The following is a 12,880-nucleotide window of genomic DNA, read 5'->3' as shown; positions in this document are numbered from 1 at the left end:
CATAAAGCACAGATTCTGCTGATCTTTTCAAGGTTGGGGTTTATCTAGGCACAAATGAATACAAATGCCTCTGATGAGTATCGCAGCCTTTGAAGTAGCTGGTATTTGTTACAAAACATATTTTTCCAAGCAGGACTTTTCTCCAGTATACATGCTGTAACATAAAGCAAAACCAAACATTAAATCCCTTCTGTTGACTATATCACGTGTTAATCTAACCCCTAGTACCCCACTATTGTATTTCATTGAAATGATACCCACCTGTTCTGCTTTACAGCAGCAATAAACCTCAGCAATACTGCATTTTTCGTTTGTTATTTATTTATACTGGCAGCAAGGGCTAATGTTTCATCTCTCACCCTTCCTGGTAATTGTGATACAAGGCTCTTTATGGGGAGGCTCATTCCTGTGGTTTTATCCATTCTTAAGAAGAAAAGAAAAAACTCATTCATCAGTGGAACGACTTCCTGGTAAAATGAATGACAATGATTTTTACCTCCCTTTGTAGGGGGTTTGGAGACTTTATTGGCTGATGTTTGGGGAAGTCAGATTTTACATTTTAGAAGGTACCTGGGATGGAATTCCTTGGTTAGGAGGAACAGACCAGCTTTGCCTGGGAGAAATCACCATTCAACACCGAAATGAATGCCCTGGTAAAAACTTGGGCAGTGTGTCTGCATGTGCTGAGTTACATGTCTGGGGCATGGCTAATTACACTCTACTTGGCCTGACTTGAAATAAAAGCAACTTCCAGAAGTATGCATGCAATTCCACTGCTCCAGAAATCTCACCCCTGCACATAGCTGCCCTTCCTGCCTGGATCTGAGGCAGAACCAATCCAGCCACGTCTCTTTGTCTCAGCAGGATGTCTGGGGAGGTGAGTGCCTCAAGGAAGTGCTTCTACTTCTGCTGTGCCAGGAGATGTTCCACAGGAGCGTGGGTCCCGTGGCATCTGCTGACACAGGTCACAGCCTCTGTTGAGCAGGGACTGCAGGGAGCTTTGAAAAACAGATATTGTGGTGGCAGGTTTTGCACTCTAAGTAGTTATCAGTTGCACTTGGAGCTGGTGGCACTCTCCAGTCTCCTGGAACTCAGGATTTGCAGTGCCTAACCTGGCCCTTTGCAGAGAGAGTGCATTAGTGCACGAGGCTGCAATTCTGAGACCCTGGGCCAGATTTTCTTATCCTCTGCCTTGTCACTGACTTCTTTCCAGACTCAGTGTATTTCTGCTGGCACACGGATGGGGAGTCACTATGCCATATACATGATGGGCCGTACAAAGCAGAGGGAAGTGCCCTAGGACTCTGCTTCTAGCTTTGCCACTCCATAGCCTGGAGCAGACTGCTTACTTTCTCATAAAATTCAAATAATCATCTACTTTCTTTATATCCCTAGCTGAAAAACCCTACAGAGATGCTGCACTTCATTAACTACCTGCACCTGAGTGCTCCTGCTTTGCTGCTGGCCAGTAAGAAATAAACTGTTGTTCATCAGGCATCTGGATCCCAAAGGGGAGCTTGAACAAAAAATATCACATCCAAGCTCTTCTAATCCTGGCTTTGCCCTTGGGCTGGTGCCTGGGTGATCTTATCAAGAGGCGTTCCATGGCTGTTTTGCTGGAGTTCACTGCTTCCAAATACCAAAGACTTTTCAGGCTTATTCTAAACAGTGCTTCTTGGCAGAGCTCATCTGGCTGCTGCTTCCAGGCTCCCTTCTATATGAAATGTAGGGGTGGCAAGCACAGGCCTTTGAGTGAGCTGGCTGGCAAAGGGTTTTTTTAATCCAAGAGCAGAGTTTGGGGCTGGTAGATCAATTCTTTGAACAGAAACACACGCTCAGCTCTGCAGGTGAAAGCCAAACCGTGTCAGGCACATCTCACTTTCTCCCTTCTCTCCTGTGCAGATCGAAGAGGGAGGGAAGGCAGATTCCCTGCCTTCCAAGCTGCAGGCTGGTGATGAAGTGGTGAACATCAACGAGGTGGAGCTGAGCAGCTCCAGGAGAGAGGCCATCTCCCTGGTGAAAGGCTCCTACAAGAAGCTGAAGCTTGTCGTCCGCAGGTAGGCAAGAGTCACAATCATTCTCTGCCTTCCTCCTGCCCCACAGGCCACCCAGCCATGCCCCTCACTTCTCCAGCTGGAGGCCTGTGGCTTGGCCTAATCTGAGCACAAGCCTTGTTTTGAGCACACAGGCATGAGCCCAAGGGCAAATGCTTGTTCTTTCACCAATATTTCTAGGGCTCCTTTGTCACTGATATGTGACAACACCCATTTCTCTTGCACTGCTCCCCTGCCCCATGACACTCTGTTCAGTGATGTACAGGTAGTCTCATCTTCCTCCTGTGTGCCTGGGGCTCCCTGGCAAAGGGTGACAGTTCTGTACATAGCTCTTGCCTTATTTGCTGCATGTTGTCACTGTTGCTGTGGCAGCAGAAAGATTTCCACTGGCCTCATCAAGATTGGAGCTGTTTGGTGTTCTGCAGGTGAGTGATAGAGGATTTTGAATCAAAGATGTTTGGGTCTGGAATTTATGTTGCTTGGTTTTTTAAAACCTTAACAGAAATGCTACCTCTGTGTCTTTTGCTGTGGCCATGTCCAGTTTCTTTCTGTGCCAGTTAAGTGATAGCTGGTATCACTTTATGGAGTGCTCTGTCCTCAAGCTCCACACTTAGGCAAAAAGGAGTCTGGGTAAAGATCAGCACAGCTAGGGAGTTGTCATTACTCAAACAAAAGGTGTCATTTTGGGTCACTAAATTGGAACAACTGAGTAACATTTGAGTAGTGATGCCTAAGCTGGGCAGCTATGACCAGCTCAGACACCCTCCTGCTCTCTGGGCTGTACTTTGTGCTTCTGCTGACTCTGTTTGGTTGTTTAACTAAAACATCTTTAGGTAACCTTGAGCAAATCCTGAATATTCATATACAGAGCTGTTACATGGTTTGCACACCCATTGGGAGAGGATTTGCAAAAGGAGTTCATTGCAATTTGAATGTTTTCCAAACATACATTTTGGATTTGTTTTTTTCTTGAAGTCTATGTAGATTGTAATCCAAATGTACTGACTGAAGAAAATGTTTAATTCACTGACTAAAGAAAATGTTTAATTCACACTACCTTAGCAAAACTGTGGAAACAGAAACAGTTTGCTTTGCAATGCAATAGTTTCTCTGCATTTTTCGTATTCCCAACACCTTTCCACCCCATTTTCCCTCTTTAAAGAGTATGCAAGGGGTTTTGATGTTTTTCTGGTTTGGATTACTATAGTGAACATGAAAAAATATTGGTTGGAAGTCTTTCATGGCTTCATTCATCACCAATAGAAGGATCAAGCACATTAACTTTTAGAGGTATTACATTCACATACCATTCCCTTGCCAAGGTACTTTGAATCCTTTGTGCACATTTAAAACTCAGTGATAATCCATAAATTTAGAACTGGAAAATTGCAACTAAGAGCTAAGAGCTCAGCCTTCAGGTAATTTGACCCGGTCCCAGCTGACCATGCAGTGCTGGCATGAAGGCAGCAAGAATCAGGAAATGTGAGGTCCTGACTGCTCTGTGGGCAGTGGGTCACAAGTTTCTCTGAATTCATTCCATCACTCAGCACACTGGCCAGGGTAGAAGAAGAGATTTTGTCTCCAGTTCTAGAAGGTAAGGATTCCAGGGGAGAATGGTGAGAAAAGAGGAAAGGGGTGCAAATTACCTTGACCCCAGACAGAATGAGTTTAGCCATTTAGACAGGTAAAGGCAACACTAACCTGCTTCCCACCTAGGTTCATGTTTGGTTGGTTGGAGATTTGCACTACTACATCATCTGAAAATAAAGTATTTCTGAAATGCGTGTGGTGCTTATTTTTGTAAATTTGCCATAATGATTGAATTGAAATGCATTAGGGTTGCTTGCTGCAAGTACCAGCAGTTTGAAAACTTCCTGACCTGTTTGTGACTGTAATTTTTCATCAGTGCTCTCAGTATTCACAGAAACTCTTCCTTACAGAGCAACACAAACTCCCACAAACATGGACTTTACTCTTTAAAAGTCATATACAAACAACAGCAAAGTTTGCTTGGTGTATGTGGTTCTGACTCTCTGCAGAGCATGTTCCAGGTCAGCATGTTTTGGAAGGTTTAGCTGTCTGTTTTTCAAATGGAAACCTCAGAAGTTCTCTAATGGTGTGGTGGTGACACCAACCATCACACCAGATAGAAAGCACACAGTTTTAAAATCAGATCTATTGTGCCATAGCTCACACAGCATACTCAGATTGCTATTTAACCTTGGCTTTTATTTCAGGACAAAGGTAAGCTTTTAGTACTTAAAGGGTGAGCCTTTCCATGTGTTACTAAGCAAAAGTAGATGTTACAACACCTTGCAGGTCTGCAGACTGGCTGATGCAATGATGTGGTACTTCCCTTGGAATGTCACAACTGATGGATGTGTCATCATCAGTCTTCATCAACTCAAGTTTGATTGATCAGTGTAATGGAGGGACAAGGTGGGAATAGTTTCAAAGAAGGGAATGTGAAGGCAAAATCAGGGAAAATTCAGGGCAAGATAAAAGGCTACAATAAATAACAAGAAAAATTTTCTCTCTCACATGACCAGCACAAGAGTATTTAGTAATGAGGACCACAGTCTGCCTCTCCCTCCTGTGCAAATGTCCTGCTGTCCCCAGGGAGGGACTTGCAGGAGGAGAGACATGAAGCTGTGAATTTATACACTTTCTGCTTCCTTGCTCACAGACTTATAGTAGGGCAGAGGCAGAGAATGCCCTAATGAGCCCCAGTGTTAAGTAAATCCTGTGCCTATTCCCTAAGAGGATCTTTATTTGGGAGATAAATGTTGAACAGTTTTTTTCATGGATGCTCTCTAGCTGCATTTTGTTTGCTTTGTCCCCAGCTCAGAAGCCCTCAGTGACAGTTTTCAAATGTTCCATTTTCTCTGCTTCTTTAGCACAGCTGCCTACATCTCCCTTGTTTCAAAGGCTGTTCCCAAAGCCAGGTCCTGCCTCTCTGCCCATCCTCACTGCTTTTGCCCATTCATTTCCAGGACAACGGTCTCAGATATATATGTGTGTTTGCTCATTCCTGTACACCTCAGGCCTGCAGCTGGTGTGCTGTGAGGGGCCTTGCTGACACTCACACTCCATCGTGCTGAGGCCAGAAGCAGCTGGAGCAGGAGCTGCTCGCAGCCCAGGGAGTGATGACTCAGTGTGCCTCAATCACTGCTGGCGACAAATGTCTCTCACCATGGGCACCAGAACAACCAGTTTCATCAGGCCTGAGGAATTCACAGGCTGATGCTGGGGAGGTCGCTTTGCTCAGGGTTTGCCCATTTGGAGCAGCCGGTGTGAATCACAATGGGAAACTGGAGAGACCAGTTTGCTGGATTTTGTAGCAGGGAGGCTGGCTTACTGTCCTCAGCAAACTGCCTACAGAGGTTTTGATACTCAGTTGATCTTTAACCGGGTGGAGAAAAAGCTATTTGAGAGCTACAGCTACAAAAGAAGTGAGACTTTGCTGGTTTGTTGTGAAATACATCATTATTTCCAACCTAGGTTTTTTTTTCTGTTGCTTCCTCTCCAGCTGCAGTATACAAGCAGAGTTGGATGCAATGACAAAAAGACCCTTTTCAGTGGTATCAGTCTGATCTAATTGTGTTGTGCATGCCTTCATCAGCTGAAGATAAGGCTCAAACCACCGGCAGGGCCCTGTGTGCTTTACAGCCCCTACAGTGGCCTGGAGCAGTTGCCAAAAATAGGCTTTTGTACAGGTCAGTGGGCAGGAATGGCTGCGGGAGCATCACACTGTTTACATGGCTGGACATGCAGCGTGTCTGTAACTGCAGCAATTAGGGCAGCCAGGCGTGGTGCCACTCGGGGCTGTGCCACCAAGGGGACCCTGGGCCGCAGGGGACAAGTCCCACGCAGCCTTTCCAGCACAAACACCGCCCGAGCCAAGCCTCCTGCTGCCAGGCCACTCCTCAGCACTGGGGCTGCAGGGCGGGCAGAGGGCACAGCCCGTGCAGTCCTTCTTGCCCTGCGGAGGGATCCAGCCTCAGGCTGGGTTAATTAATGCAAAGCTCTATTAATATTTGCTGGTGGAACAGCAATGACAAATGTTCTGCAGAGAATTAACAGGGTTTTGGGCCCTTGCTCTGCCCATACCAATGTGCAAGGGCACGGCAGATCTCTTCCAGGGTGCTGTTTCCAGGGCTCAGGCCAGCAAAGATTGGGATGTGATGGTGACACCGAGACTGGACAAAGCATAAATCTCAAACTAGCTGTGATTTACAGCAAAACTGCTTGCTTCAGGATGCCCATGTGTGCTCTTAGCACTTACCCAGTCATTCTGACACCAGTGACTGCAAGAAGCCTGTTCAGGTATTATTTATGTGGTATACAGAATATTCTAGTGAAGATCAGCATTCAAGGTGGTTGATTTTCTGTTTTCAGTGGTAGTGGTTTGTGTCTGCCTCAGCCTTAGCAGTGCCTGCAATTCTTCTCCTTCTCAAAGAACATCAGACTAAAAATACAAGTCAAATAGAGGAGTGGGGACAGAAAACATCCTCCTTTTCCTGTTGTGCTTAAAAAACTGTTTAAAAAGGAAGGATTAAGCTTATCCTTGGCTGTGACCATAATCTGCATGTTTGTTTTCATGCTTCCCTACAGATTCCCTGTATCACTTGGGTTATTTGGGTAATTCTCTTGGTACATCCCTGGCCCCGTTGCCCGAACGATGAGACCCGGGGGAGATGCCGGGAGCAAGAAGGTGCTGGGCTGTGTGGGCCTCCCAGGGCCACAGTGCTGTGTTTTCAGACAGATCTGGTTCTAATCAACTCCTTCAAACACAGTGGCAAGATTAGGAATTAAACCCAGACATCCTGAATACTTGCACTCACGCCATAGCTACAGAGCTGTTCTTGGTTTGGCAGCAAATTACTATAACTGAGGCTTTAGGAAAAAATACAGGAGAAAAGTCTTGCACTCCACCTGATAAACAACCCTATGGAGGTGTGGAAGGGCGGGAGGAAGATGTCAGCACAGCTGACATCTGCGGCTCAGAGCTGATTCAAGCCCATGGAAATCAGTGGAAAGATTCCCACAGACTCCAAAAGGCTTTGGCTTAGACCCTCACTGAGCAGTGATTTCCTTCATTGACCAGGAGAAAATGGGCTATTCCTGGAGAGAGGGGAAGCTGCTGGCATTTTTACAAAAAGACAAGTGCCAACACAATTCTTCAAAGAAGTCTGTCCACTAATCCTTTCCTCTTATGACACTAATGTAATTTTGTGCCGTATTTGACAGCGTGCCAAAAAATTGCATCGAATAAATCCAAGTTTTTGTGAATGAAATGAATGAGAATTGGCGCTGGCCCACGCCCCGCTCCGCAGCAGTGCAGCAGCGCCTTCCCAGAGAGCTGCTCTGCGGTGTGCTGGGGTTTGTTCAGTGCTGATGGCTGAGGGAACAGCAGAAAGGAGGGCTTCATGCACATGGAATGTTTAACTGACAGCTTAGAGGCCAAAGCTGGCATCCCAGGGCTGGCAGGGTGGTCTGTGTCTAGCGCTGGTTTCTGTTTGTTGTGATCTCCTGCTCGGCTCTCCAGCGTGCCCCTACTCATGTCTCCTTGTGTCTCAGCTCTTTCAAAGTGCTTCCTTTTATCACAGAAAAAAATGAGCCTTTGCTTGGAGTCTGCAGCTCCTCATGTAATGCCAAAGGTGTGACCAGCCAAAGCCCACCAGGGGCCTCACCCACAGTTTGGATGGGATTTCCAAGGCCTGTACACCCTGTGCCCAGGTAAGGAAAGGCCTTAACATTTCCTTGTGTCTTGGATCAAACTGGCCAGTCTTTAACAGCTCAAGCATCAGCATTTTCATAGAGGAGCTTTCCATGCATTCATTGAAATGTTTGCCGTTCCTGTCTCATTAGGAAGGGGCAGACAGTTGAGAGGTGAACAGAATTTAATTTTTAAATCACTGGCAAATCCTTACTGTCTGGGACTTAATTAGCTGAGGAATGATAGGGTTTTAGTAAATGTAAGGGAGATCTAGATACAATTTTTGAATAAAAGCTTTTAGGTCACTGATAGGAGCAGTGGGCAAATGCCTTAGAAAGAAATAAATGCCAGCCACCATGATGTGCTACGGTTGCTGGGATGTTACAGACTGACCCCTCAGCTGAAGCTGCATTAGGAACCCAGGAATTTCCAGCCACTGCCATTCCAGTTGGCTGCTCCTCTCACCCTGTGCCTATGGATTAGTTTGCCTTCTTCAGGCAATAATCAGCCTGGGGTTGGATTTGTCAGCAAGTGGCTCTGGAAAAGCTGGGAAATCTCTGCCAGTGCCCTACAAAGTACATTTACAGCGTGAATCTCCTTTATTTGCAATTTCCCAAGGATTAGGTTGGAGCTGGATCAGATCACAAAAGTAGGAAAACTCAGACAAACAAGGATGTGTTCTCCCAGCACTCCGTGCATTGTTCACTATCTGGGATGGTGTGGGGATGACCTTTAGTCCACAGGGCAAATACTTGGACTGGACAGGGCTTCTGGTTACCTGTCCAGGTGCAGAGGGGTGCAGGGTGACAGCCTCACTGGGCAGCTGCAGGGAAAGCTGAGAATAGCTGCATTACATCATCCCTGTGCTGTAAAGGTGCTGCAGTTGCATGGGAGCTGACTATAAGCACAGATTTATAAGGGGTTTCTTGGTTGGGTGGCATTGATGTGGACAGATGTACATGTGTACACAGCCACAGCCAGGTTAAATATTTAGTTGCTCAGCTACTAATATAAAATCGTTTCACAAAATCTTTTCCTTGCTTTTCCTGCTTGGTCCAAGGTTTGCTCTGAAAGGGAGGTGAGGTCAGGAGAGGTTAATGAACACGGATGTAATCCTACTGATATAAATTGTGTTTGCCTGGATTTACTTCAGCAAAACAGATGTTAGGGTGTAGTGATTACTGTAACTCCTTTACGTTTTTTATGAATGGGCTTGTACAGGTCATCCAAATCCCTTGGTATTGCTTCTCCCTTAGGGCTGGATACATGGAATATCTCAGGCAAAAGAACAATGAAGAGCAGACACTGCACAGACAGTATCAAATGGTCTTTTATATGCACAACTCTTCCTGTGTGTAGTGCAGAGCAGCCTGAATAACTCACCCAAACACAGATGGACAAAGAATATAGAACTGGTTTTATCCTAATCCCCCTTTCTTCAGCTTCCTGACTGACTTTGGCATTAGAAGGGAGGCAGGGCTGGTATTCAGTGCATATATATAAAACATTTTTAGGTAGGTTATACCTGCATAATAAACCATAACTTTTTTTTTTCCTATTGAGAATGCCTGAGGAAATGAAAATCAGAAATAGTGGTTAAAAAATACATGTTGCAGGAGCTGTAAAGAGACTTAGCTCAGAGTTACCACTGGGGCTTTTGTGTTTCCCAGGCTTTTAAAAATGATTACTATTGTCAGGTGAAATGTCGGGTTGACTGGAGGCATTCAAGAAGGTAACTATGTGGAAAAGGATAATGTATTCCCTTTACTTGAAGTCAAGGGGACATTGGAGTAGAGAAAATGTGGTGAAAAGTATGGGTGAGATTGTGAATATTTTGATTTTAGAGCAGGGCTAGAAAAGAGAACTCTTCAGGGTTAAATTGAAATGCAGTTGTGTGTTCTGTTTGGCCTGAAATGAACCGTTTTGCTCCTGGTAGGAAAAGCATGTCAATTTAATATATTTCATGTATATTTAATGTATGTTTTCAGCTTTCTCTCGGATGTTAAGGCAGCCTGGGTGGTATAGAGCATCTGAAGCTCCCTGGCTGCATTAGGTTGACTTCCTCTGTAGCAGGATGGGTCCAGGGGGTTGAGGGCCGTGTGCTTTTCTGGGATAATTTCCATGGACTTCATGCAGCGTCCACAGCCTTCTCCTGTGGCATCTTTTTCAGGCCTGAAGTCGATTGCTGAGCTCCAACTTAGGGGCCAGTGAGCAACAGGGACCAACATCCCTGCTACGCCTCTCCTCCATCGTTTTAATCCCCCACCCTTATCCCAATTACATTTTTCATTAGCAATTTGAGGGGTGAACTTTGAGAGAAACAATAGATCGTTCCTGGCTGGCTGAAAACACTTTTTTCTTGGATATAGTTTCTTTTCCCCTCTCTCCCCGCAAAGCCCTGTGTTAATTATAAGAGGGGCCAAGCCCAAACCTGCGGGGAGCCGGGGCAGAGCTGACTGGCACTTTCACTCAGCACATTCCCCCTTTCCTCACGGTCTCTGCTCCTGTCTGTCAGGCCTGCTGACGACTGCCGGGTAGGAGGGCAGTAATCCGAGCTGCCTGTGCCGAGCGAACCTCCTGCTTTTTCCTGCGGGGTTGGTGCCGAGGTGCCTGCGCGCACAGCACCTGTACCGCAGCTCGTTATCGCGCTGCCTGCGCGCCGCGGCTCCGCGCTCCCAGGCGCTGCTGCCCTTCCCTTCCCTTCCCTTCCCTTCCCTTCCCTTCCCTTCCCTTCCCTTCCCTTCCCTTCCCCTCTGCTGCCCTTCCTTCCCGCTCCCGGCCCGCGCTCCCCTCGGGCAGGATGGGGATCCCGAGCCTGCCTCCGGGGGCTCCCAAGGTAAGCGGCCTCTGCGCGGCCACGGCACAGCCAGCCGGGCGCGGCTCCGTGCCCGGCCGGCAGCTGCACCGCGCCGCGGGGCTGGGCACACCGGAGGGCGGGAGTCTTGGGGACTCTCTCCGTCCTAAACCTCACGGGCATCGCAAAGTTGACAGCAAATGAGTGTTCATGCAGTGCCGGGGGGCATTTTTCGGGCGCTGTTTTAAGCGAGCTCCCAGCTAACGGGGAGCTGGGTGCCGTGCCGACGCTCAGGGTCTGTCACTGGGAGGCTGTTGGGCAATCTAAGCAAAACTTTCAGACTTTAGGCTAGAAAAGTGCCAGGAGCTCACAGGAGAGGTGAACTTGGGAGAGCCACCAGAGCTGTGCAGCCTTTTAGTATTCCCACCCTCGATGTCCAAAGGTGTTATCAATACCAGGGACTTGGGACGCTGAGTCTTCACGAGCAGGGGCTCTGACTCACGTCCACACCATGATTTGTAGGGTGCAGTTTGCAGTTTTATAGTCGGGAAGAATCCATGCTCAAGTTTGTGGCACTCTTCTTGGCCTTCACCTTGGATAAATTGAGAGTCATTCGAAGTGGGTGGCAAACCAGGCACAAGCTTTACGTCACTGTTGGACAGAGATGGACCAGCCCCACAATCTGGGATGTACTCTTGTTTTGTCAATATGGCAGCTTTGCAGGGAGCAGAGAGACAATGTGAAGGAGGCTGGTTCATGAGAGATGGCAATTGGTACAGGTCCAGTGCTGGCAATCACTGTAGCTGCAGTTGGGCCCACACAAATTTGCCTTCTTTGGAGACCTGTTGTATATTGTACCCACACCTATCCGCCCTTCTGGATTGGTCATGAATCATAAAACTAAGTTCATTGAACTTGGATTTGATTTTGAGTATTTCCTGACACATGAACTCCTTTAGTAAACCCATTAACTAATCTTGAAACTCATTAGCTGCTTCATTGCTATTAGGATATTTTTAATTTGAAGTTTGTTTGGGATTGTTTTATCTTTGAGTATGGGCCAAAGCTTTAGCTGTGCACTTCCAGGGAAATTGTAACTGGTTTTTCATCTAAACTGTGGTGATCCACTGTGCTTAGGGAAAGTTGGCAGTGCAGGTTGTAGTGGTTGTAGTGGTGCTAGTGAAATACTGGCGCAAAACTAGTGGGCTTGGGAGTATCCCTAAAGATTCCTGAGGCAGTGGAGCTGCCAAGGACCCAGAGCATGAAGGAAGAGGTGGTTTCACAGCACAGATCCCACCACCCTGATGCCTGGCCTGATGCCTACAGGGGTGAGCATGTTCCCAGGCTGCAGCAATGAGAGGAACTTCCCATCTGAAATTTGAAGAGATGCCTGAATTAAAGCGATTGGGTGGTCGCCTCCTTCAAGCAAATTGAAAAAATTCATCTCAGGCTGATGCTACTGTTTTCTCTGGTGTTCTGTATTGTGTTAAAGTGAAGTCTTTTGGATGACTTCAAAGGGCTAAAGGCAACACCTCATAGAAACCCAAGTGGCTGAAGAATTACCAGATATTAGCATTTACCTCAGTTGCCAAAGCTTGGACATTCTTTCTGCCTTTCATAAATTACAGCCTGCAGGGACCATTTAGTAATAAATCGTAGCAACTTGGCTTTTAGAGGGCAACCCATGTACAGAGGCACTCAGGTCTGTGCCAGCATCTCCTTTGTTCAATAAAAGTAACAGCAGGAATTTGATTAAAGACTGATAGAAAAGACAGGGAGGGAGAAACATAACAAAGATTAAAGAAAGAAAGAGCCACCTGGAAACTTCATTCCTCCTTTATTTCGAACTTAAGCTCGTAAATACCAAATCTAAACCATTGTGTGTGTGAGAGGGAGGGAGAATTTCCTGCATGCCTGCACAGAAAAGACTGCACATGCAGCCACCCAAATGACTTTTAGCAGAAGTCCGATTCTTTCCTCCAGCTTAAGGCTTGCTCCATGTCTGCATTGGAAAGAAACTAGAAAATAGCACTATCCCCGGTGCTCTGGGAGGACGGCATTTAGGAGGGTCAGGCGAGTCCCGTCCCTGAAGGAGAGTGGCGCTGGCTTTGGGCTGAGCCTGCCTGGGAGCAGGGAGCACATTTCCCAGGCTGCCTCGGAGCAGCCCTGCAGCTCGGCACAATGCGATGGCCAGCTGCACACGGCCAGCCCACAGCATCTGCCCCTTTGTCTCCATCATCCTTGCTGTAACACCCCCAGGAAAAGGAAAACCCGGTGACTCCGGAGGCCAAATGCAAATTAGCCCCGTCCTGT

The 12,880-nt window shown here is 47.0% G+C and overlaps 1 protein-coding gene across 6 annotated transcripts in view; it reads left to right on the top strand.

Moving 5' to 3' along the window:
* The window catches only part of SHROOM3 (shroom family member 3), a 111,506-nt gene that overhangs the window by 31,180 nt on the left and 67,446 nt on the right, over positions 1–12,880 (top strand). For 2 of the 6 annotated variants that reach the window (XM_059843544.1, XM_059843543.1), the window contains exons 1-2: positions 10,336–10,484; positions 10,525–10,609. Coding sequence is in view for 2 of the 6 variants with exons in the window: in XM_059843538.1 (XP_059699521.1) it covers positions 1,903–2,057 (155 nt within the window). In the remaining 4 variants the exon portion in view is untranslated. Of the gene's footprint in view, positions 1–1,902; positions 2,058–10,335; positions 10,610–12,880 lie in introns of those variants that run through there. The other 4 variants (XM_059843538.1, XM_059843537.1, XM_059843542.1 and 1 more) reach the window with 3 other exon arrangements.

Source organism: Haemorhous mexicanus, chromosome 4 (assembly GCF_027477595.1).
Source record: "Haemorhous mexicanus isolate bHaeMex1 chromosome 4, bHaeMex1.pri, whole genome shotgun sequence".
NCBI classification, from domain to species: Eukaryota; Metazoa; Chordata; class Aves; order Passeriformes; family Fringillidae; genus Haemorhous; species Haemorhous mexicanus.
Note: the sequence above shows the minus strand (reverse complement) of the source record. Positions and strands in the feature narration are given on the sequence as shown.